At 45.0% G+C, this 26,674-nt stretch overlaps 1 protein-coding gene across 1 annotated transcript in view; it reads left to right on the top strand.

The window, feature by feature from the left end:
• Nucleotides 1-26,674, top strand: part of DNAH8 (dynein axonemal heavy chain 8) — an 8,835,797-nt gene that overhangs the window by 7,329,426 nt on the left and 1,479,697 nt on the right. Inside the window, exon 72 of the mRNA XM_069608756.1 lies at nt 22,098-22,225. Within this exon, the coding sequence (XP_069464857.1) occupies nt 22,098-22,225 (128 nt within the window). The remainder of the gene's footprint in view (nt 1-22,097; nt 22,226-26,674) is intronic.

The following is a 26,674-nucleotide window of genomic DNA, read 5'->3' as shown; positions in this document are numbered from 1 at the left end:
CACAGACTGTGCTTTTCCCTCAATTACAAGAAGTCAAATATGATACCATTCCAAAGACTCTGATTCATCCGAGCAGTCCTGGATAATTCCTCGGGCAAAGCCTTGCCATCCGAGGTGAGAGCTTGGCGCATTCTGCAGATGGTAACAAAGTTCCAGAATGCCCAGCATCTGCCGGCCTTCGATTTTCTGAGGTTGCTCGGCTTCATGGCATCCTGCATTTTTCTGGTGCCAGAGGCCAGAATGAGAATGAGATCCCTTCAATGGGCCCTCAGGACTCAATGATCCCAATTTTCGGAGAATATGTCAGATCTTTTGCAAGTTCTGGCCAGAGTGGCTCAATATCTGCTATGGTGGGCTTGCAAGGACAATATTATCAAGGGAGAATCGTTTTGGCAGACATGGCCAGAGATAACAGTAGTGACAGATGCCTCACTCACAGGGAGGGGAGCTCATACCAACGATCTGACAATCAGCAGTCGTTGGTCTCCATTGGAGTCCAAACTATACATCAACCTTTTGTAGCTGAGGGCAATCAGACTAGCGCTGAGGGCCTTTCTGCCCTCTGTACTGGGAACACATTTCCTGATAATGATGGATAACACAGTGGCCATGTACTACCTCAACAAGAGAGCAGGCATATGGTCACTACCACTGTGCAGAGAGGCTATGCAGCTCTGGTTCTGGGCAATACAAGAAGGAATATTTCTGTCAGCAGTTCACCTAGCCGGAGAGCGGAACATGCCAGCGGACGCTCTGAGCAGGCAGAGCACAGTATCCCACGAGTGGGAACTAGCTCAGGAAGTCCTTCAAGAGATCTTCACCCTTTGGGGGACCCCGCAAGTGGATCTGTTCACAACCAGTGTCAACAGGAAGTGCGAACTATACTGCTCAAGGGAATTTCCTCCAAGAGGGGACGCGTTCTTAGTGGACTGGGAATTTCCACTCCTATACGCGTTTCCTCCAGTCCCTATGATTCCTCACATAATCAGGAGGTTGAGAAATATCAGGAAAACCATCATTCTAATTGCCCTGGATTGGGCAATTTAGTACTTACATTTCTTACATGCATTCCTTTCAAGCCTTTGCATTCTTGTCCGCTAAGGCTTCTCACTTTGAAGACAATCCTAGTAGTGGTTTTTACATCAGCCCGCAGGGTGAGTGAATTACAGGCTTTCTTGTAAGCCTCCTCATACCATCTTTCAAAAAAACAAAGTCATACTTAAATTCAAACCTTCATTTCTACCAACTTTCACTTGTCTCACAAGATCACTTTGCCATCTTTCTATCCTCCACCTCATGCAAGTAAGGAGGATGAACGGCTTCACAGACTGGACCCAAAAAGGGCTCTCAGTTTCTACATTTCTAGGCAAAATGTAGGCAAAGTGACCAACTTTTCATTGGATACACCGGCCATAAATTGGGCTTGGCGGTAACAAAACGGACCTTATCCACATGGATAATTCTAGAAATTAGAGAGTGTTACAAAATGGCGGGTAAAGAACCTCCAGATGGGCTAAGAGCTCATTATAGTAGGGGCATACAGACTTCAATGGCTCTTCAGAGGGGTGTCCCAGTGCAAGATATTTGTTCAGAGGCCCCATGGTCATCAATGCACACTTTCGTGAAACACTATTGTGTAGATTCCACCTCATTCTAGGGGGGTCTTTTTGCTAAGGTCTTTCTACATACCGTCCATGAGTAAAATTAATCAGTACTCCCTCCCTCCAATTTTCACTGCTTTGGGAGTCTAAGATGAGGAATACGTGGGAGGACACAATCCATTCGAAGAACAAGTTACTTACCAACTGTAACGTTCTTTCGATTGGATGTTCCTCCCATGTATTCCTCATCGACCCTCCCAGCCTACCCCTCCGTACAGTTTACGTATTTTACACTCAATGTTCTTTGAGAGCTTACGGTCTAAGGGGACGCCTTGTCAACTCATCAGTTAAGAATATCAAAAAAACTGAACTGAAGTGGCGTCGCTCGATCCATTTGTACTACGGATGACGTCGACCCTCTATGGCAGCCCTCGAGGGACATTGACGCCACTACATCGAGCACAGTGCTCTCTAGTGTGGAATTGTTTTCCGAAGTAGCAAAGCTGATACGAATATCTAAGATGAGGAATACGTGGAAGGAACATCCAATCAAAAGAACGTTACAGTTGGGAAGTAACTTGCTCTTCTACAGCAGATTATCACACATGCTGGACTTTGCCTGGTGTACTCTCTTGCCGGGTCCTGGATATAGTCTCTTTTGCTTCTTTTCATATAGTTTAATGTGCATGGTATACTCCCCTGCCAGGTCTTGCATGCACTTCCTCTAAAACACTTGACTTTTCCTGGTATATTCTCCTACCAGAACTTGTAGGCGTGTCCTTTCAAATACTTGACTTCGCCTGGTATACTCTTGTACGAGGACCTTTGTAGTTATTTTCAATAATGCGGATCGGTACTTGTCATCTGCTCATATTGCCAACAATGTGTGTTCGGTTCTTTTCATCCGTTCACTCAGCTTGCTTACAAATATTCAGTAAACTTTTCATCATGGCTCAACACACAATTTTTCTCTCTGATTTCCCTCTTTGTTCTTCCCCAGGTTTGTATTGAGGGTCCTGTTTGGGACCTTCCTTACACTGCCGACAGTGCTTCAGCATCCCAACCCTACAACCCTACCGACTACTTGCAACCAAGTTGCAACATGTTTACATAATGGTAAGCCTGTTGTATATAGTAATAGAGATGGCTTGTTTGTTGCTCCTACCCCCACCACCTCCGATTGTTCAATGTGCAGAATATCCCCTTCCCGATCCCCACCGGCAGGGACCCTCTCCTTGCCTGTGCGGCCCAGTCCTCCTAACCATGAGACTACCCCACAGATCCCCTCAATGCCACCCTGCTCCTACTGCGAAGTGCCCAAATGAAATTACAAGGCTGGTGCTACTAGATACCTTGTAACCGACAATGACAAGACCACGCCCCCCCCTAACTCCCCCCTTGCATACACTGTGACCCCAAGCAGCACTCCCAAAGCATTCCACCTACAAACAACCTGACCGAGGCCCGGGCCCCTCACTCAACACATCCTGCTGTAGCTAATCAACATGTATCCCTGCGACCCCTGCTCAATCACATGAGTAAAAGCGCACATATCTGCTTCTATCCTGAGGCTTATACAACCGCTGCTGAAATGCACTAATGCCCAACCCTCTAGGCATACAGTCTTGGCAATCCCGGACAACAGATTACAGACACACAACCCGCAAAATTTGACATCCCCCAACCACTTTCCCCACCCTAACCATGTTCACAATGAGGACACCCATAGCAAAGAAGTTGCTGGTTCTGAAACCAAAACAGATCATGCTGGATAACCAGACAGAGTGCACCCCAACTACAGCCCAGATTAAAAACAGCAGTCTTTGTACGAGAACAACCAGAATGCCTCCACACTGCCTCCCACCCTCCATTCCAAAGGAATTCCAAAGTTAACGGTCGCACTTCACCAGCACAACCATAACCATAACGGGTAGAGTCATGCACTCCACCCCCATCCCCTCTCAACGCAGCCCTCATAAATGTTAGATCTCTTGCAGCTCATGTCCTGGACATAAATTACCTGATCACATCCCAATCCCAATACCTTGACCGACTCGCCATGAAAGAAAATTGTTTGCACCAAACCTCTGGTCCTACCCTATCCCTAGCACTGCCGGATGGCTTCACCATGCTTAGAAGGGACTGTATTACAATATAAGTCTCCTTACAATGCAGACTTACCAACAGCTCCCTGGAAGGTAATTCAAAAATCCTGACTGCCAAACTATCTCTATCCCAGTCTGAACCCATTGCCTTACATATAATAAACCACCCACCAGGCCCTACTTCTACCTTCGAAGAGAAATGCATGCACACAGTGTGTGAAAACACCAAACCTACCTCTAGAACCATTCTTCTTGGAGATCCTAACCTATGTCTAAATGACCCAGCAGGCCATGCAGTGGCCAACACACTAGTTTTAAACACTGTGTGACAGTTCCAACCCAAAACAAAGGCAGAACCTTAGACTGGGTAGCAGACCTGAACATCCAGATCATCACATTGTCTAACACCCGCTGTGCCTGGTCCGACCATCACACGCTGACCTTCGCCTTCCCCCTTACCTGTCAGCAATCACCAGTCCCCCCTGCCTTACCAGCTACCTGGTCCTGTAGTGCCAGAAAACTGACCAAGGGCACTATATTTAATGTATTTAATTAAGCGTGGATCAGGGATTCAAACCTCTTGCAAGACCAGCACGTTTCCCCTGTGCTATACTCTACTCACGCCACTTTTACCATAGGCTCCTCAGACCCAAGTGTCCTCATGGAAAATGCCACTCTGACCAACACTGTGGACCTGGTCGCCCCTCTAGCTCCACGTAGGGCTAAACCGGCCGGTCACATCACCTCCTGGTTTACCCTAGACCTCCAGACCCTACAGAGAAAAAACATCTGGCGGAAACCACCTGGAGAAAACCCCAACCGAATCCACCAAACTCAACTTCAGTATGCTGGCAAGACAATATTAACAGGCCATTGTGGCAGCCAAATCTGCTGTTTACAACACCAGAATAGCTAATGCCAGCTCCAACTCCCAAGAAATATTCAAAATACTTAGAGAACTGGAGACACCCTCCAGCCCCCCTCTTCAAGATGAGAAGTGGTTTTCAAACATCCAGAATGCTATGCTAGCAAAGATAATCTCCTTACAGCAGAAAATAGATATGAAACAAGATGCTCTCATAAAAACTACATCACATCCCTCTCCCCCTACCAATCGAAGACCCAAACCCCACCCTTTCAATTTCAGAGAAGTCACGGAAGTCGAAACCTCCAACATTCTTAGAAGCCTAAAACCCTCTAGATGTAAAGGGGCTATCTGCTCAGCTAACATCATCAAAGACTCCTCAGAAGCCCTAATCCCGTTCATCACAAGATTAATGAATGCTTCCTTCTCCCTGAAGCTAGTCCCAACCTGCCTGAAATAATCTTGGGTCCTCCCATTACTAAGAAAAAAACACCCTCAACCCATTAACACCCAACAACTACCGCCCCATCACTACAGTCCCTTCCTACTTAAAATCCTGGATATGGCTGTTTATATCCAAAAACAACACTTCCTAGAAACTAGGTCCGCGAGCAGAGTCTGCACTGCCGTTAGTCCGAAAATAAATCCCTATCATGATCTTCCCCCCTTTGGGCAACAATGCACCGGTTTTAGACAATCTTAGACAATCCCCTAGGGGGTGTTGATCACTATACCCCCCCCTGCTTTCGTATCTCATGGCCTTTGTGCACTGTTGCTTCTATCTTACGCCTACCAACATACTCCTATCATACCCTACGGACACAATAACATAAAACACAAAGAAAACACATGAATCGCTTCAATTATAACAATAAAATACATGTATTCATACATAATACACAGCAAAGCATGATAATAATGCAAGCATTCCATTAAACTATGCAAATCTCAATTTGCACCTTTATGCTTCTGGTCCAAATCTACCATGCAATAACTATAAGCCTTACAGGTTTCTAATGCAAGCATGTGATTCTAATGCAGCCTAATGGAAGCGTCAACCATCCAGCAATCCTCTCCTTCCTGCAGAATCAATCCTCTCCAATCCACATCATACTTCACACTCTCTACCTAATACAATCCCTGTCTGGTTTCCCATTCTCCCAAACCCAAAGCTCTTTGTGTGAGTGTCTGTTCTAATTATGGGTGTAATCTTGGGAGGGGGGGCAGGAATGCCTGTCCCCCCAACTTTCATGGCACACCATTCTGTCCCCTACCCATCTGGCTCGGGGACCCCTTCCTCAGATGCCACGTCCCCTCCAACATCCTCAGCAAAGCTACCCCACTGGTTCTAATCAATCGGTTTGTCTAGGCCATAAACCATACTTCCCATTTGCTTGTGCCTCCCTGTCTCCAGCTCTGTCTGTTTCAGGGCCAGATCTCTCCTCTTCCCGCTACTCTGCAATCAGTCAGTCAGCAGTGGCAGGCCCCTCAAGATCTGGTCACTCAAACTGCCTCTGCCAAGCTCTTCCAAGCTCTCCGATCTCTCCCAAAGCCATCGGATTCTGCTGCATCAAGACATTGCATCCAAACGTCTCTCGATCTATCTCTGAGAGAAGCTCCATTCAAAACTCCATCTAGAACCATCTCCAGCAGCAACTAGCTCGAACAAACTCCATCAGTATCTAACCCCATCTCCAACAGCAACTCTCTCCAGCTACTCCCTTCTCTTCAGCTCTGGTTATACTAATCCATGACGCACTCATTCTCAATGGTTACATCGTTCTCTACTAAGATTGTCTCTTTCTCTGTCTTAGCATTTAGCAATGCCTGAAAGTCTGTGTTTGCATGTTCTTTTCACTTCGTGTTCTGTCAGCGTGACATTAGACATCATATCTCCTTCATGGCCTTCTAATGTCTGCCTGCAAAACACCATCTTCCTCTATATATCCATTCACTGTCATTCACTCTCCCTTTCTCTCTCAGAGAGCAAAACCATCTCCCTGCTCCAGGGCGCTGCCTCCCACCTCTCTGTGTGAAGCACAGAGCTCAAGCTGATAAGGCTCCCTTCACCTTCCCCACTCGGACAAAGGTTTGTGTTATCTGTCTGCCTCTGCCTGCCAAACAACTGTTTACGAATTCCTTCTTTCAGTGTACCATAACATCTCCGCACAGAGCCCAGTGGCGCTTCTCTGTCTCCTTCCAGAAATGGATTTATAATGCCAGCTAAATGCTTCCATAGTTTACGCTTTCTTCTCGCAAGCCCAAGCGCTAGCTACATGCTCAAAGAATATTCTAAGTGCACACTCTACGTGCATGGTGTCTCTACAATGCATACATGTGTACATGACAGTCTCTACATGTGTAACTACAAAGCATAATAATGTGTAATGTGTCTCTAAAAATATAACAATGTGTCATGCTAAATGGCTCTAAATATCATTCCAAGCCTCATTCATTCTCTATAGTGCCTAGCACGTTTCTCTCTCAGCCTAAGCGCTACATTGTCATGTAATTTCAAATATGACAGTGTGTCGTTCTAAATGCAAAAGGCTAATGCATACAAAGTGGCAGTCTAATAATGTGAATAGTGTCTACTTCAGCAATGTACAATGGATAGCTAAACAGGATGCAATAATTCCTAAAGATGTAATACTGGATAATAGTTCTCTAACAATAGGTAATGATGGGTAATGGTGTGTAACAAAGAATAATGATTCTGTAACAGTGAGTCTAATGATTCTCTAATGATAACAAATCAGGCATCTCATTTTATCAGATTCTACACTGCTAGACCTGAAAAATCAGCTTGATGGTTTCAAAGATGAGGGAAAACCAGCCCTCCTTATGCCCCTTGATCTATTGGCTGCCTTTGACCTTGTAATCCATAAAACATTATGCCACCACCTCACAACAGCCACCAACTTCTCCCTGGAAGCCACAATGTGGGTGGTCTTCCTCCTAGAAGGAAGATCGATGAGGGTCTTCTCTGGCATAACCTGTGCCCCGCCTATCCCCATCCCATGCGGTGGCCCTCAAGGTTGCTGCGTCTCCCCATCCCTGTATAACATATTCACCAAACCCCTCTTCGACCTCCTGTAGGACATTAGCATATCCTACACCAACTATGCCGATGAAACCCAAATCCTCCTCCTCCTATCTGACAGTTGTGACAATGACTCCCAGAGCATTAACAAATATACTGAACCATCCAGGCCTGGATGGCCATAAACCACCTATGCCTCAACGACGAGAAGACAGAGATCCTGCTGGTGGGCTCACCTATGACACTGAGGAAGCTAACCCCCAAATTCATTGCTTTCACAATTGCCAGGATCAACATCCCTGTCTCTGCCTCAGTGAAAACGATGGGCGTCCATTTGGATGCATCACTGTCTATGAGTAAACTAGTAAACCCAATCGCCTCTGCAGCTGCTTACATAGCCAAACTCATCAATGCAGCCAGGTAGTTCCTCACCCCCACCAGCTGCCTTGCCATCGACTGGGCGGTCACCGGTGCTAGACTCGACTACTGCAATGTCCTCTTTGCAGGGACCTCAAAGCAGAGCATCAACAAGTTGCAGATAATCCAAAACAATGCACTACGCTCAGCACTTAGCATCTCAAAACAGGACCACAGCATAGCAGCAAGAAGGGAGGCCCATTGCCTCCCTGTTCATGTTCATAGCACTCTCCATCATCCACAAATGGCTCACCCAGACCACCCTCGAAAACCACTCGCAAGAATATTGCGAGATCTAATGCCACTAGATCGGTATGGTCCGTCGACGCACATCACCTAGCACTACCGAATTTCAAAAGTGCCAAAGGAGGGGGCGCCCATTTTCCCACGGTGGTGGGGATCCTCTGGAACTCCCTCCCACCTGAACTAAGAGCTACACTATCTCTTCCTCCTTGCTCTCTGCCCCCTGACCAGCAGTGGTTAGAAAATGAAATGTCTGTATCCCCTTTAATACTATAATGCATTACTCTAAGCTCCTATCCTATGTGTAACTTGTCTTCATAGCAGCACCCTGATAACCTCAGGCTTAGGTGTGCTACAAATACATAAATAAATAAATGGCCAAGAAGTTCTTTAATTCTGGCAGCATGGCATGAAAAACCGACATCCAACCACATTTAGCCTTTTGAAAAATGCCTGGTGTTTGAGGATGAAATGTATTTTATAATTGTAAATGTATTTTTTTTGGTTATAATCCTGCATTTTAAATGTTTTTATCAGATTCCTTGTTATTCTTGGTTTTATGGCAATGCTGCCAAAATAAAGATTATTACTACTACTACTACATAGGCCACTAATGTGGCCTGTGGATTTAGTTTATGGAAAGCAGTGAAGCAGGCAACGCAATAAATCCCCGAAGGTGAAATGCATTTTTACATGGCTCGTGGAAGATGGGAAGGGGGTAGCCAAGCAGTCGTTGCAAACGGGCCTGGACATGGCCGACTGTGTTGGCCGTTTGGTGTGTTGGTAGTAGTATTATAAAGGCTAGCCTATCTCAAAACCTCTGGCTTCTCCCCTTATGTCCAGAATAGGCTACTGGAGATGCCTTTTGAGAGAGAGTTTCTATTTGGTCAGAAGGCTGATGACTCTTTGGAAAAGTTTAAAGAGTCAAAATTGACCACAAAATCGCTGGGTTTAGCTGCGCAGCCAGCCAAACCAGCCTTCAGCTTTTCCTCAAGGGGCAGAGGCTACAGGTGCTACATGCCTTATGGCAGGAAAGCACAGCTCCCATAGGCCAGGCAGGGGCAGAAGCGTTTCTCGCCTCCGAAAGGGTCAGAGGGGCTTTGAGAGGCCAATAAACAGTGGTAGCACTGGGGCGGCACCACCCTCTAATCCAATTTGATTTCCCCTCCCACGACTGACCAGTTGGTAGACGGTGGGCAGAACATTGGCCCCAGTGGCAGGAGATAACCTCTGATGCCTGGGTCTCTGCAGCTCGTTTGGTGGGTTATTGTCTGCCCTTCTTAAGAAAATCCCCTTGACAGATCCCCCACCACCTCCAATCCAACCGGGACAGGAGATCCAGGAAGGACTGTGAGCCCATCTGCCATCCCATTCTGGACCTTAGGGCCTTAAACAAGTTCCTGAGGAAAGATAAATTCAGGATGGTGACGTTGAGAGAAATTATCCATGCTTTCGAATTTCAGGACTGGTTGGTGTCAATAGATCTGCAGGGTGCTTGTTTCGATACATCAAAGCACAGTAAGTTCCTGAGGTTACTGATAGGGGATAAACACTATCACTTCAAAGTGCTTCGCTTTGGGTTGACCTCCGCTCCACGGCTCTTCACCAAGCTCGGGGGGGGGGGGAGAGAGAGAGAGATAGAGAGAGAGAAAGAGAGAGAGAGAGAGATATCCATATCCCAGGAGTTTTTTTGCAGTCTTTATTAGTTGCAGTTACAAGACACGCTCTGGAAAATACAAAAAAAGTTGCCTTCAACCTGCTTATGTAGGCTATTTGGATGAGGCAACATCCTTATACAAATGACTACCTTGGTCAGAGTAACTGGCATCCACACTTTTCTCTGACGCACAAAACTGATGAACTTATTTTAGACTTGGCTGGGCACATTTATGACAGTTCTCAACTTCTGCCATAAACACCTTCATCACATCAATGTCTACTCTTTATCTGATTTTCGAGGTCCTGCTAGTTAGTTAGTGCCTTATACTGTGGAAATATAGATAAACTCTATCCTATGGTGCCAAAGAATACAACTGGTCTCTCAAAATGGTCTGCATGAAGCACATTGTGCCCTTCTCATTAAGAACATAGATACATATATCCAAGTTTACCTTGCTTTATCTGGCTTCATCATTGATCTTGTCTGCTTTTCCTGCCAACTTCCATTTTTAACTTAACAAACCCAATTATCTCACTGAGAGATGCTGCCAAAGACTATAGGCCTCATCACAAGTCTGGCGGTAACCCTTAAATGCGGCGGTAGCGCTATTACTGCTGCATTTAAGGGTCCACCAGATCATGGTCTTTGGCAGATTTCCTTCCAGCTCTGAGCTGCGGGCAAATCCGCCGCAAATTTGCCGATTTTTGTCGCTATTAGCGAATGCGGCCCAATGGGGAATGGGAACCAACCGTTCCACCAAACCTGTGATCCGGTGCTAATAGCGCCTGGGGGTTTGGCGATAGCGCTATTCGCCCTGGCGCTTATAACGCCGGGGTTACCACGCAACTCATGATGAAGCCATATGTCAAATGTATCAGCCTCTGTTTCTTGTCTGAAAACTCTTGACATGAGTAATAGTTTTTCACACCTGGTTTAGAACTGGACACCATTTTGTAATTGAGTTATACATTTTGAAATATATTTTTGTCTGACACTGTATTAATTCTTCAGGGAGCTATTATTTATTTATTTAAGCATCTCTCACTTTGTATCCCTTATTTATGATATATCTTTATACACTTATAGAATGTGTGTGATATTTAAAGCACCCTTCACTTTCTGGCTCATCATAGGATTCTCTTATAAGGCTAATTTCCCAAACCTAGTGAGTCCCCCAGCAGCTGGATTTTTGGTGTTTGTTTTTTCTCCTGCTAAGAGTGAGACTCTTCTACTCCCACTCTTAGGCATGATTTGAGGTATGTCTCTGACTGTTTGTGTGCTTTTTGGCTATGGGGTCTTTTACTCCATAGGGTACCATCTGTTTTTTGTGTATGTGTTACACAGCACCCTCAGTGTTGTAACACAGGGGTGTCATAGTGACCCCCAAACATAGACTCCATACCCTGGGACTGACTACTGTCTCCCAGGGCATGTAAAGTCACAATTGACTTTACTAGTCTTAAATTGTGAACAGAACCAGTATAAACCATCATATTGTGGAAGTACTGGAAGGGGTTAATTATATTGCCCCAAGGTCTGTTTTCAAGGGGGCACTATTCAGTCATCCCTTGTCGAGTTTCTGGCTGGTGGCAGTGGTTACCATGCAAAATATTCCACCGGAATATTCTCTATGGGATTTTTCCATTGATTTTAAAGGCACCACTTTTTGGTGCAATGTTAAAGATACCGCCGGTTTATTTATTTAATATTAAATTAACGGTTGGGTCTTTTTGCCAGAACTCTTTTCTAAAATCGCGTTTGTGTCGGTCTCTGTAACTCTGACCAAGGTTGATCCCTTTGTTCCACTTTTTGGCGGGCTTCTCCACAGAAGCCCTCCAAATGGTGCCACTCTGTCTGGGTTCAACAGGAAGGGTGAAGGGGGAATTGGCACCCTGGACTGCGTTGCCTTAGCAACCCAAGTCGCACTCTACTCTGATTGGCCCAGTGGTGAGCCGCCCGGCTCACCACTTAGCATGTGTGATTGACAGCTAGGCTGATGAACGGGGGTTTTTCTGCATAAAAGCAGGGCCTTTGGGACTGGAACTTCAGAAGTCGCCACAGGACCTAAGAATCCGAAGAGGGAAGAAGCTGAGCCATCTGCAACGACGACACCACCGGTGAAGCCCTGCTGCAACTACCTCACCACTTTCCTGACGACAAGAGAAGATCTTCTGCTGGACGAGTCTTCTTCCTCTGAGCTGGTGGGACCAACCAGTTCGCCCTTTTCGTCTTCCAAAGACGACTCTTGGTCGAATCGCCCGTGCTAAGCACCCCGGCGGCAGGATAGCCAAACTTCACCACTTTGACCGCGAATAAAAGGGACGCTCGTTTTATTGACGAACTCTGCGGCTGGCTTCATCCCTGTGCAGTGCAACGACTTCACGTTTCCTCCTCGACGAGATCCTCTCTTCCCCTGGTAGAAACAACAAACTGCAACCACTGCCAGGAACAACTGCTACCGCTCGAGCTTCCTCTCTGTTTAAGGTACTGTGTCCTGTCTGGCCTCCCTTTCTTCGGTTTGCTCAAGGTGACCCTTCAATCCTTGGCTTGCCAACTGGGTTGGCCCCAGACCTTCTAACTTTACCTTCTTGAATCACCGCAACCTCTTTTGAACATTCTGCAAAGACTTTTACTGCATTTTTAAACCGTGTGATCCTGGGCACATTTCGCTTTGCTCCATTTAAAGTGGGCCTGGCCTATGAACTTTGGCTCTACAGTGTATACTGCCTTTATTCCCTTGCTGAGAACTCCTAAAAGTGTTGGGACCTGTTTTATTTTTATGCTCTGCATTTTTCTCTCCCTTTAACCAAACTATTAGAGTACCATCAGGTTATGCACTCACATCTGTTTAACAAATCGTGGTGTTTTAATTCTGACTTGTCTAATAGTGATTAAGGGAGGTGTGTATACTTTACCTGACTGTGTTTTAACTTGCTTTTTATTTAGAGTGCTAGTGTATTGCCTAAATTGTGTTTTAATTAAATAATTATATACTTTTGATACACAGCTCTGGTCAGTGTTTGTTTGCTCTACTGTATTTTTGGCCCTATTGTGTATACTCTATATACTGCCCTACTCTTCTTGAGAGAAGTCTGACTGCTCAGCCACAGCTACCAGGTAAATCTGGGTGGTGCAGACTGCTACCAATTGGGTTTACTGCTTATTCCTGTAGTCTTAATCTTTTTGCACTGTTCCCCAAGGGAACTGCACAGGATTCTGCCTAACAATAACCCAAATATGCGCAGTGCTAAATGCACTTTTTACCTTAAAGAAAGGCACTATAATCCTGATTTCTCCAATAATAGAATTATTTGATCTGCCTGTAATGTTATCTATAATCAGTTGAGGGGGGAGGGGTTAGCACCCCCTGTACATTTCCCCCCTCGAGTCGATATTCAACCACTGTTCAATATTTAACCACTACACGCAGTGTCCACCTCCCCCATATGCAGTGTACATATGTATCCCTATCTCAGTCACTCCCACAATGTAATGCTCTATCTCAACATGGGAGGTATCGTAAAAGACACTTCAAAAGAATAAACTGTGTCTTCAACCGTATTGTATTATCCTAATCTAACATATATATGTATCTCTTTTCTGTCAAAACAACATTGCATATGTTTCACCCACTTTTAATCTTTGTATGTATGTATCCCCAAACAGTAACTTTGTTTGCACCTGTCTGGCTCCCACCCCTGTTACCTAATTAAATATAATAACATGCACAACAAGTGATCTCAGCCACCACGAGAATCGGGAGAGATTACTTGGAACATTTGTCATTCCTTGAGGGAACCCACCAGCCCATTTTCTACTGTTCCTTCCACGTGCAACATTTGATTTTTTATATACATTTTCTTCTTCCTCCCACCCCATGACGCTTCTTTGGTCCCCGCCCTCTCCCCATGCACATTTAGTTTCGTCTTCATCTTATTCGCCTTACACCTGCATAACTTCCACCTGATTCCTTATTCTCCTTATTCCAAGTCCAAGGACTTTCTCAATTTAGTCCATACTTTATTTTTATTTGGCGGCTTTGCAGCAAGTTCAAGGGCTCTTTAATTCATAGGCCAGACTTTTTGGATACGCTGTTTTGTGACCACAAAGGACTCAAACTCTCAATCTTCTGATTCAAATAAAGTAGTCAGTTGGGGGGCATTAGATTGTTTCTGGGGAACACAAGAATGGGTGAGTTTCATAAAGAAAAATCTTATTTTAGTTGCAACTGGGCATCTGGCTTGGTCCCTCAAAACCCTTTTTGCGACAAAATAGGTTTTTCTCCCTGCTTGCAGGATCGGTTGCCGTAAATTACCTGGAGTGCAGGTGGCTCCCGTCCATCTGTAATATAAAAACTTTGAGTTTCTTGAAGAATAAACACATTTTTATCATCAGTACTGCCTCCTGATAACCGTGTCCTTTTCCTTTATTTATTCACATTTATAAAGCATGCAGCAGCCCTGAGGCATCGTAGTGCTGTTATAGATAATCGTTACTGGTTACAGAAAAAGCATACTTAGTTACATGACAGTGTGGTTGGATATACATACTTGGTTAAAGGGTAGTACATAATACATGCAAAGTAACGCTAGGCGTGGGGGTGGGGGTTCGGGTGGAGGGGTGTGTGTTAGTTGAAGTGTGGTTTTGAGGCCCTTGCAGAATGCTGCGAGGGAGGTCTCAGCTCTGAGCGTGTTGGGTAAGGCGTTCCAAAGTTTGGGTGCTAAATGTGGAAAGCCGAGTACAGCCCTCCCCCCCGCTTTTGCCCTTTTGATGGGCAGGATGCGCAGTTGGTTGGTGTAACGTGTTCTCTTGGGATGAGAGGATGTATCTCTTATGATCAGTTCAGCTAGGTTGGGCAGGGCAGAGAGGAATAAGCATTTATGCATTAATATGAGGGTCTTAAAGGCGATTCTCTCCTTTACCGGGACCCAGTGGGCGGCCCATCTAGCCTGTGTCATGTGGTCTCTTTTTGGGCTATTGAAGGCTGCTGTAAGCTTGTTGTTTTGGACTATTTGAAGCCTATTTAGATTTTTGGTCAAGGAATAATCTAGTTTAGCTCCAATGGTGGCTCGAGCGATGGAAAGGCAGTTTTGGTTGGACAGGAATGGTTTTATAGCATTTATTAGTTTGGTAGTGTGGGCAGAGGCAGAGACAATGGCACTCCTAGCTCCTAAGAACAATTGCTACTGAATGTTCTCTTTTTAAAATCTAATAGAAAAACTGCTTCTTTCTCCTTTTCCTGCATATCTTAGTGCCACCTACGCTTTGCACTGGACTCTCTACACCTCCCTTCATCTTCACGCCAGTGAACTGTGGACAAAGCTCTAATTGAATGGAGAAAAACCAAGTTGTCTTAAGCTCCGCCCCCTTTTTCACATACTTTGTTAAAAAGGAGAACGCGCGCGCACCAGCGCTGGTGCACTAAGCGAAGCACCTTGGAAGCACCGCTTTGCACCAGACTCTCTACAGCTCCCTTCATCTTCTCGACGGTGAATTATGGACAAAGTTCTAATTGGTACTAAAGCTTTCTCTTCAAGATCCTTTTTTCATTGTGGACATATTTTCCTTAAGTGCCAAGTGATCCTAACAGTATATTTTATTTAGAACTGAGAAAAAGCAAGTTGTCTTAAGCTCGTCCCCTTTTTCACGTACTTTGTTAACGCGTGTGCCAAGCAGAGCACCTTGGAAGCACTGCTTTGCCACTTTTTTGCGGCATAACGTTGCTGGTGCCAGCTACAGGATTAAAGCATGAGCTAGTAAGAGGTGATTTCTCTCTGTTCCTACCCCCACTGAGTGAAAGAGGCAGGGTTTATACACCTTGCATTCGACCAAGCCACCGATAGATCTGGGGCCTGGCCCTATCTCCAGAAGAAAGCAGATGGACTCCTCTGTGCGCCCACGAAAAGTCCAAGCCTGCTCAACACCAATATCATGACTAAACAGAAGAAGGACTGTGTCAAATAAATCTAAAGGAACTGTAAATTCTGACATTATAACCTTTTGTTGTGGCTCACTTGATAAAGACTCCTTGCTAAAAGGGCAAACACGAATTCCAGGAACGGTTTGCCATGTTAATGGACCCAATATGATTGAGGTTTTCTCTGCTATAGCTGTGAACACGGCGACTGAAATCCCCGCGAACGTTCACATTGTTGCTGGGGATTCAATCGTTGAAATTGATACACACCTCTCCAATGTAGGAGATATCGGGTGTCATTACGAGTCCGTCAGTAACCGTGCTGGAAAAATGGGAAGGCTACCGCCGGACCCGTATTTCCATTCCACCTCTGTGATTCCCAGAATCACTGGGGCATTACGACACCGGTGACTTGGGAATTCCGGAGGTGGAATTCTGTAAGTCCCCATTCCCATGGAGTCCCATAGGTGTGCAAAGAGTCCATTTGAATTTAAAAGGGTCCATCATAATAAACAGTGGATGGGAGCAAAGGGTGAAAAGTGGCAGAGCTGGAGGGATGAGGGAATTCTCAGAAGAAGGGGTGGCACAAGTTAATCAGGAGGTTGGAAGTGTATGGAAGAAGTATCTAAAATATCTGGAATGGCTCCAAGAGCCATAGAAACCTGTTAAGATACAATTACTCGCACATTTTCCTCTATTTTTAGGGTGATGGCACAGTGCCTGCTGGTACAAAAGGGAACTGCAGCTTCACGCTTTGCATTGCTGATCTAGCTGATGGTACAGCTGCTCTTCTTGATGTATTTTGGTCTTGTGGTCTGTTTGCTTGCAGACAATTACCTCCAGCCTGGTGAGGTGTGTGCAGTCTCACTATGCTACATGTGCCTGTCCTTGTTATCCCCGAGGAACATCTGGTACTTGCCTGCCCGATGCTCAAAGCCACACCTGTGCCCCCTTTTTCCTGTTTGCCCCTTGTGTCCCCTGTGTCATTGTATATGGACAAACCAATGACTGTGCATGACCGTATTTGTATTTGTTTATTACTTGTATCGCGCGCCGAACCCAGGGGTAACTGGGCACTTGAGAATATAGGTTACAGGTTACAGCAGGTATGCAGGTTATACCAATAAATAACAGAAGGAGTGACCCTGGTTACAGTTGGGTCGATTGCGAGTTACAGTGACCCTGGTTACAGTTGGGTCGATTACAAGATACACGGATGATAAATCAGCGGTGGACGCTGGTTAAAATGTGATCTGTAAGTGAGGTGGCTGGTCTTTTACTGAGAAGGGTTGTTGTTTAGCCATGTTTTTATGCCGGCTTTGAAGGTAAGGAAAGAAGGTTCCTGTTTGAGGGTGGTGGGGATGGCGTTCCAGCGTTTGGCTGCTTGAACTGGGAAGCTGGCGCCGCCTGCCGATTTGAGGCTGTATCTTGGGATCATTAGGTTTGAGGAGTTTGAAGATCTGGTGATGCGGGTGGGTTGGTGGAGGCAGTTTATCTGCGAGATACTGCGGGGCGGAATTGGTGAGGCATTTGTGTGTGATGGCCAGGGTGCGAAGGGTAATTCTGTCACGGATGGGCAGCCAGTTGGCGTTTTGTCTGTGTGTGGTGATGTGGCAGGATCTCGGGAGGCTAAGTGCTGCTCTTAATGAGTTAGTCTGGAGCACCGTGAAGAAGAGGAACCATTACAAAGGACCAAGCAGTCCAATTATAGTTAGCAACATCTTCAAAAGGTCTTATGGACATTCCTGAGCAGTATTGACTGTTCAGCCAGACTGAGATGTTTTCTCCTCTTTCTTGGCCCCAGGTGTTTAAGTCATTACAAATGCGAAATGGCTCCAGGTCACCCGCTACGAAATATTGTTGTTTTTATATTCCTCGGCGTCAGCTTTTAGTGCAAAAACAGAACTACTACGGGTCCCGAGGTACATTTTCCACCTCCTAACAGCTATGGAGGGGGAGTATGCCAGAAAATCGGGAGCAAATGCTGTACATTTCTCCCTCCTAATGATTTGGAGAATGGGACACTAACTCACGGTAGTCATGGTCAGCAAAGCTGGAATCATAAATTACTCTTGGTTGGACTCTCTTTTTTTCTTGAGTACTGTCTTGGATAAGCCTAGCTGTCAACATCTTAATGCCAATTTTTGTCTTAATTCTTATTATTTTTTGTTCCTGTCAAAATCTCTCATGATGCTGTTCTGCCTAGGTACCCAAAGCAGTCCCAGTGATGACTCTGACCCTGTCCAAAGCTAGAGCCACTACTCTTTCATATCACATGGGTAATCAGACTGAAATATCATGTGTCCTCCACCAAACTGGATGATTATGTGGAACAGCGGGTAGATTGTGGAAAAGGTGGGAGGACAAATTGGGTTTGTTCAGCGGAGGAGTAAGCCCATGGTGCTACCGATGAAAGAGATAGTTGGAGGGCTTTATTTCCCAGAGAAGATTGTTAAAAGAGCAAGTAATTGGTTTATTAGTTTATTAGTTAATGTATTAACTAAAGACGGAAATGTGGGGTGGTTGATAAAAGTCTCAATGAGAAAGAGTGGGTCACGTTGCATGTATCATATTGGTGACTGGGAAAATTGTGATGTTGATGCGATTTTGCAATTTAACATGTACCAGTGTAGTTAATAGAAATGGTATAAGTGTTACTTTTAGTGTTACTTTGATGTATTTAGATTTGCACGCACATAGCAAGATACTGTCAAAATTACTAAATATAAACAATATAGTTCTGTGGGGTGCCACGCAGCTCCTAGAGGTTTGGCAGTGAGGAGATTCATATGCACATGCAAGAAAGGGGATTTCTAATGAAAAAAAAACACTGAGAGGACGCGGTAGTCTTGAACATGCATGCACAGACATATAAGGGCATATGTTTCGGATCATTGTGGTACATGGTGTATATAAAAATATGTATGCCACAAGTTCTCTCATAGTTTGTGCAGGGCCTGCAACCTGGTTTGGCGAGATTAACTCTGTGTGAGTTGGAAAACTGGTTTGGCAAGGTTGAAGGCTGATGAAGGGCAGCGGGCAACTGTGATAATATCGGATGGTCAGCTACAAGCAGGCACTGGTTTTTACGACTTGGTATTATTGTGTAAGGGACATGCAATCTTTTTAAGTTCATGGGAGCTTGTTATTCCTTGTCCAGGGAAGTACAGCAATATGTTTGTGACTGAGTAATAAACTTGGGATGAAGGGACACTTAAGTTGACAAATACTTTATAGGTTTCGATCAGTTTATCAGGATATACCTATAGGCCACACGTGTTGAACGGGTAGTTGTGTAGATTAATGTGGAACAAGGACGCCAGTAAGTGTAGGCGGGTAAGATATTTATTGCCAGTTCAAAGGGAACTTATTTATTTGTAGCCCTCCTCATGTCGTTGAAGTGTCCTTGCAAAGCATGTGCATCACATCTGGGGTTAGATGTCCCAGTCCGGCTAGAACTTGTAATTCATTATGTTTGTGTGTGAATGTGTAACTATGGGTCCAAGTCATGACCTATCATGGAAAGATTACAAAAAGAGGTGTACTTTAAATATGAGCTGATGCAAAAATATGTTGAAAGGGGATGGTAGTTAAATAAATGTGTCCATTAAGAGCGCAGGAATTAAAGGAGGTTTGATTTCTTTTGTATAGGCTTGACCAGTCATGTATGGGGGGGATGATTTGTAAGAAAAATATGTGGGAGTGTTTTAACTGTTGCAAAATGTTTAAAAAGTGTAAACTTATGTGGTTCCAGGAGACTCAGGTTAATTTGACTCTACAGCGTCATCTAGCTCCTCCCAGCGCTTGTACAATAAACTTGCTTTACAGACAAACGTGCACTCTTCTGGGTGAGCCTACTTTGGGTTAAGGTGATCAGAGGCCCATCTGCAAATTTCCACAGTATCAGAAACTCCTGAGACCTAGGTACATCTAAGAAGTATCAATCACCCTTGCCTGGATTGTCTGGCAGATGTCTTGAATGGCATATGAATCCCACTTCTGATTCTATAGTCTTTATTGTTAACTTTCTTTCTTCTCTCCCTTTGTTTCTTCTTTCATAACCACCAATGATGCCAAAACGGCAATCTCTGCAGGTCATCTGCTCATTGGCGATTTCCTGGTATTTAAATATTCAGTGGTTTATCACCTAATTAAAGATAGCTGCGTCCTTTGTTCCCCTCAGCCCAGAACACTCACTTGTGGGACGTTAATGTGTGTTATTGGGGGCGGTCCATGGGCACATGGGCCATCTTCATCAGTGCTGGGGGCACCCAGCATACGTTTCAGTTACTATACTGGGCTGGCTCACAGGCACATGGGGCAGCCAGAGGGTTGCTGGGTGCACTCAGCATACCATTATATTTGACATGGGCTCACGTCTGACACCAGTTGCTTGGGGCACCAGGGAACGCAACTGTGCTGTAGTCACAAATCATGGTAGTGGCCTGGTGGCTCCCAGGGCACACATGCTGATCTGGGATTACCCAGATCAGTGGAGGCTGCAGTAACATGGTCACTCAGCATCAGCCTGCAGGCCAGGATAGCAGGGCTGTGGTCACATGGCATCAGTCTGCAAACCCAATAAATGAGACACAAGGCCGAAGTGCCATTCATGGAATCGGCCACCGATCTGGCGCAAGTGCCGGCTGAGGTTCCTTTTTGACCATCAGTCATGACACATATTCTTAAAGGGGTAACACCACAATGTGGTTCTCACTTTTATTGCCAGTTGGTCTCAACTTTCCAGAAATGCCCTTTGCTAGCTCTCACAAAAGAAAATCACAATTGTATTAAGAAACAGAGGCACATATTATCCATTTGCTGTGACATCCCTCCCTTTTGTAACTCCTGTGCTCTTCTTTTATTTCCAGAACATGCTTTACGGGCTTAATTTGGGCAGTTGTTGCCTTTGGGTCTCTATGTGCTGAGTTCTTAGCATGCTTCTGGTTTGCATCTATTCTGGATTGATCATTTCAGTTTCCTCCCCTTAGGCTTATTCTACATTCTACTCCTCGAAGACATACCATTTTATTTATTATTTTTTGATCATTTGTATTGGCCCTATACACATGTTTTTCCAGGCACCACAAGACAAGTCCAGGGAGGGAGGACATTGGAAAACAACAGAAAGTTATATTGGCCTTGTGACAATCCTACCGTGCAAGTACAAAACACAGTGATAAGTGCACGGGAGATGGAGAAGTGCAGGAAAGGGGTGTCCAAAGGGAGGGGGGTGGGGAAGTGGTGGGGGGGCCAAGATGGCAAGTGCCAGGGGAAAGATAGGGGAGAAGGGAGGGTGAGTGCAGTGGACACGATGGACCAGGTTAGTGCTAGTCCGGGGAAGGGAGCCTGAATGCAAGTGCTGGCAGAAGATGCTGGGCTGGACTGGTAGCAGTGGTCTGGCCCCTGTATGACTCTGAAGGGACCAGTCCCCAGTCGCCGCAGCAGAGGAACGTTTCACACGGGAGGTGGAAAGGGAAGGAAAAGGAGAAAAATAAAGTCTTGAGAAGTTTCTGGAACTTAAGAAGACCCGGCTCAAGTCTGAGGGGGGTAGGGAGGCTGTTCCAGAGGGAAGAACCAGCCGAGGAACGGGATCTACCTCCCAGTCTCTGCTTGGAGAAACGTTTCACTTGCAGAGAGTTGGCGCCAGAGCATCGAAGGACTCTGGCAGGGAGGGAAAGCGTCGCATTTGATCCTTGCGGTCACTGGGACTAGTGCAGACGTTTTAGGGCTGGAGAGATTTGAGGCCAAGGATACATCTTGCAGTCCTATTCTGGTTTAGTTGGATGGAGCGAAGGGAGGAGAGAGGCAGATTGAGGAAGATACTGTTGCATTAGTCCATCCTAAAGATAACCAGAGCTCTGGAGATGTTGAGCTTCTGGGGAAAGGTGAGGAAACGTATATTGGAAGACAACACAGAAATAGGACTAATGGTGGTCACTGGCCTATGGGTTAGATGTTTTTACTGTTTGTTTTCTTGTTTTTTGCTGTTGCTGCCTAAAATTATAGAACCTTCTCTCTTTGCCTCTGTGTTTTTAATAAACGCAAACCTTAAGTTCACAATAGCTAGGAACATCAGCAGTTAACTATTCAATCTTTAACGTCTATGTTTTAATGCACTGTTTTACATTTTTATATTCATTTTAAAATATTTTTTTCCGTCCAGTATGAATGCTTTTTTATTCTCACCAGTAGTGATGTTAATGAGATAAGCTGTGGTTGAAATGTGCATGTGTATCTATTTAGGACCTACTCCATGATGCAGAAATGTGCAGGAAAAAGATGTCAGCAGCCTCAACACTTATAGATGGACTAAGCGGAGAACGAATCAGATGGACCCAACAAAGCAAAGAGTTTAAAGCTCAAACAGGAAGGTCAGTGGCAGACATAAGGACTGTAATTTTCAAAACTGCTATTTTCCCTTTCGTGCATTCTTTTCCTATAGGTCACATTTTCAGAATCTGCCTTTTTTTCACTACTGTTTGAAAAGCAACATGCTTTGTGGACTGCTTTGTGGAACCAATGCTAATAACAGAATCATTGCGAGAAAGATTTAGCAAACATCGTATTAGAAACAGCTAAACAGGTCAGAGAAGCAGTGGCCAAAAATTGGTTGCAGTGTCCAACCTTGTCCTACCAAAATCTAGGCGGGCTAATTTTATATGGGGTGGAGCACAACATGAAGATGTAAAATCAAGGTGTATTTTTTTTTTTACGCCTTAATTTACCTCTGACTCATTTTCATTTGCTTTCATGGCAAAAAGTTGTCAAAAAACGGCATTACCATGCACGTATACAATATACGGTTGGTAATGAATGGGTTCCTATGGCATCCACATCCATTTACCACCTGATAAAAGCAGGTGATTCCACAGGAATTCATTGGCAAATTCTGTCTACAAACGCGTTAGTTGCAAGCAGCATTTACTTTTTTACAATATAGAGTGTCAAAGTGAACAGAAAAGGTAATGGAGTTGGCTTTTACTCTTAACCTTTGCACTACGCCTTGCAAATGTTTATAATTGCAGTAAGGGCACACAATTTAACTGCTCAGATCAGTAATAAGATGGCTAACACCTCCCGATGGCTGGCATCTCTTTGAGAAACTAAATATCCTTTGAATTGTAGCTAAAGATGGATAGAATGGGCCAAAAGAAGGTGCAATAACTATTCAGCTTCCTGGTCTTAAAGAAAATGAGCGTGAGGGTCGACAGCCAAAGGGGTTAATGTAGCTACTGCAACGATGTATTTGTAACCTGCAAACCACACGTCTCTACACATCACCTCAAGTAGGTACCTTGTTTGGTTCCCAGCATATGTAGTTTATCAACCCTATGCGTAACATTTTTTCCTCAACATTTTTAGGTCATTTGGGAGCAGAGACAATTTATGTATTAGGGGTACTGAGGCCAGAGTGCACAATGTAAAGGTACAATTGAAGGTAACTAGCATAATGATGATATCCCATGAAATGATGTTGCAAGAACTTTGGCCTTCAGTCACCACAGGAAATGACCTGAAGTGACATATGGCCTTGAAGAGATCACAGGAAAGGACTGGCTGGTGTGGCCTATCCAAAAATCCTCTGACCCATCATTAGAAAGAAATTTACCAAATAAGTGAGCTGTGAGCAGTATGACCAGCTTCTTCCTCATTAACACATATTTTCCTCTACAAACACACCAGCTGATAATCATGAGATGGCCAGTCAGCAGGGAGCTGAAACACAGAATACCCACTGAAAAGCTATAAATCGTTCTATTTGAACAAGTGCCTGCTGGGGAGGATCCGGTGTGAAAAGACAACAAGGTGATAACACTTCTGGATACCCGAAGGGAAGTGACGGCCGCAAGGACTCCCGCAAATGCAGCTTGTAAGGCAAGCCCCAGAGCAAAAGTGATATAGAGAAAAATATATTGCTGTTTTATACTACTGCTGACTGGCAACATGCAGCAGTTGCTGGGGGCCTCCCTCAGGCTCATGGCCACATTCAACTAAAAGATTGAAAGGCCCTGATGCTTTTCATGCCCTTGACACATCAGATATTTCAAAAAGTTACTAATTAAACCTGCCTCACACCAACGGAAGTGACAGCCGCAAGGGCTCCCACAAATACAGGCAAGCCCCATCTGAACAAAAGTAATATAGAGCTGCATGTATTGTCAGGTTATAAGACTGCTAAATGGGAACATGGGGCAGTTGCTGGGGTGGTTCCCTTAATCGCTGCTTGGCTTTTTTTACAGTTGTTCTCAAGTCCCTTCAGTGTCTCCTGCCCTCCTTTCGTCTTTCTCATCCATCTGCCTGTTTTTTCTCATGTCCCCTCTGTGCCTCCTGCCATCATCATCTTTCATATTCATCTGCCTGTTTTTTCTCCTGTTCCTTCTGTACCTCCTGCCTTCCTCGCAACTTTCTCATCCACCTGCCTGTTTCATCTCCCCCTACAGCCTCCTTGATCCTTTCATTTTTCCCATTGCCTTGCATAACTTCCGGATTTCTTCTTTCCCCCCTCTCTTGAGGTTTCTCTTGTACAAGCACTTGCTCATTGCCTTCCTATTGACCCCCCTGCTTACCTCTCTCACCCCTCACCTACTCTCCATCTCCCCCATTTCTCCTTACCTGCTGCCCCAGATCGCGTTGCTCTGCTCTTTCAGTCAATCTTTTCCTTCTAAGTTTCAGTGTACGCCATGGAGCTAATGGGTCTGTCCCGGGCCCAGGAGGGAAGGCAGCACTGACATGATTCTACACTTTGCCCCCGAAGTGCTATCCTTTGATCTGCCACCCTCATTTTTGCCTGAACACTTAAGTAATAATTCACAAATGTTACCTGCAGAAATTGGGGAGAAGACGGGTTTGCAACTAACAGCTGTATATTTGCAGCTCAGCTGAGCAGATACCGAGGCCAGGGAAGAATTTCTAGTGAGAGACGCCAGCTCGAAGCTCACAGCACGACGATGAGGCAGAGAGCAGCCTCTGCCCAGAGAATGTCATGGGATGCCAATGGCAGGTGTCTCACGCTGACAGTGACTGCCTGGACTATGGGGTGCACAGGGCAGTGTAGAGTCTCTTTCATGCTGGCCAGGCACGCAATGATCAATCAAAATGAAGTGCCATTAACACGCCCATCAGAGGATGCTGATCATGCTGTGCTGGGCCTCACATGCCAATACTTACTGCTAGCTCTATGGCCTCTGTAATAAGTTTGTTGGACCATTCCACCATCCCATTGCTTTGTCGGTGGTATACAGAAATGTTTTAACATTTGATCCATTTCCTTGCATAATAATCTTTCACATACTTAACTGTGAACTGTGGCCTAGTGTCACTTTTGATAATTTCTGGGTAACCCTGCCTCCTGAAGTCTGCATCCAGAAATGCAATCACTGGTTTCCCTTATCAATAGTGTAGCATCATTGCCTCTTGACATGGGAAATGGTCTACTATGCTTCTAATGAACTTCCCCCATGTTCCTCCACAGTCCTAAAATATTCATTCCTAACCTCTGCTCTGGGATGGATAGTGGGCTGAGGAGGTTTCTTTGCATTTTGCCACTTTTGTCTGAATTTAGATCAGGCCAACTCTCTCCTCTAACTGCACTTTTGATTTTTGATCTAAATATCCATTGCTAATATTTCTCCAGCACCCAGTGCTTTGTGCCCATTATCCTCGGATGTCCATCATGAACGGACTTATTATCTTTTCTCTCAAAATATGTTATATAACACGTCCATATCTCCTTAATACCAACCTCTCCTCGATGGAAGTTTTACCCTTTTCTCCCATCATCCCAAAATGTCTCCTCTTTCGTTTATTTCTGGCCATGCAGCTAGGCCCAAAAAAAAATATATATTTTTTTAAAAATCGGTATTTGTTGCCACTAAATCAGTAGGCGACACGACTGCTTAAAAAGCGGTATCCTACCGCCTAAATCGGTAGGGTTGGCAAGTATGCGGTCATTCAAGTGTAAAATGCTTTGAAAGGCTTTAACTCTCGGGTGTGTTGTTGTGCTTGCCTAAGTAAGCAATAATCACCATTTTCCCAGGCTTTACCATGTGGTAGGGCCAGGGGTCTTTGCCAGGGGCCCCGGGCTCTTAGCGCCTAGTACAGCCTGGAGAACCGGTGACTACTGCTATTAGCTCCCTAGGTTTGCATCCTGAAGTGCTGAGAGCAAACCCCCTCTACCTCCCCTAGAATAACAGCGCAAAACGCACAATCCACTGTTTGAGAGATCAAACTATTCTCTCAAAGAAGACCAATCTGAAAAAATAGATGGTGGATCTCCGTGGATTCCGTCTTCCATTTCCATGGCGGGTCATATGGCTTAGAGACACAGACACATTTGTGCTGATGAAGATAAGGTAAGGGGGAGTGAAGATGTTGCTCGGCACGAATGGGTTCAAGGAGCTGTAGGAGAGATCAGGGCAGGCACAGGAAACTAAATCGAGTTAGGGACAAAGGCGAGTGTAAACAGCATGCAGCTTGCTCTAGACCCGTGCTTAGATATAGTGCAACCTGTTTGGCTGCCGCACCACCCAAGTGCTAATATAATTAATGAATGTTTGATCACCCCAGACGCTAACCAGAAGTGTAACAAAGGCCTGTATAGATGTTTACCCCACTTTATACTACAAGGTACCAAATATACTTCCTTTTTGTCCTAAAAATAAAAGTGGGGGGGACTCATCAACAAACGCAATGGGATGTGACGTCGCCAGAAATTAGCATATCAAATCATATTAAAATGTGACATTTCACCTTTAGTTGTTTGTTATTTTTCATCAGGTTATATAGCGCAGTGGTGTCCGACCTGCAAAACTAATGAATGC

This window comes from Ambystoma mexicanum, chromosome 4q, assembly GCF_040938575.1.
Source record: "Ambystoma mexicanum isolate Mex_15411 chromosome 4q, UKY_AmexF1_1, whole genome shotgun sequence".
In the NCBI taxonomy this organism is placed as follows: domain Eukaryota; kingdom Metazoa; phylum Chordata; class Amphibia; order Caudata; family Ambystomatidae; genus Ambystoma; species Ambystoma mexicanum.
This window is presented reverse-complemented; position numbering and strand designations above follow the sequence as displayed.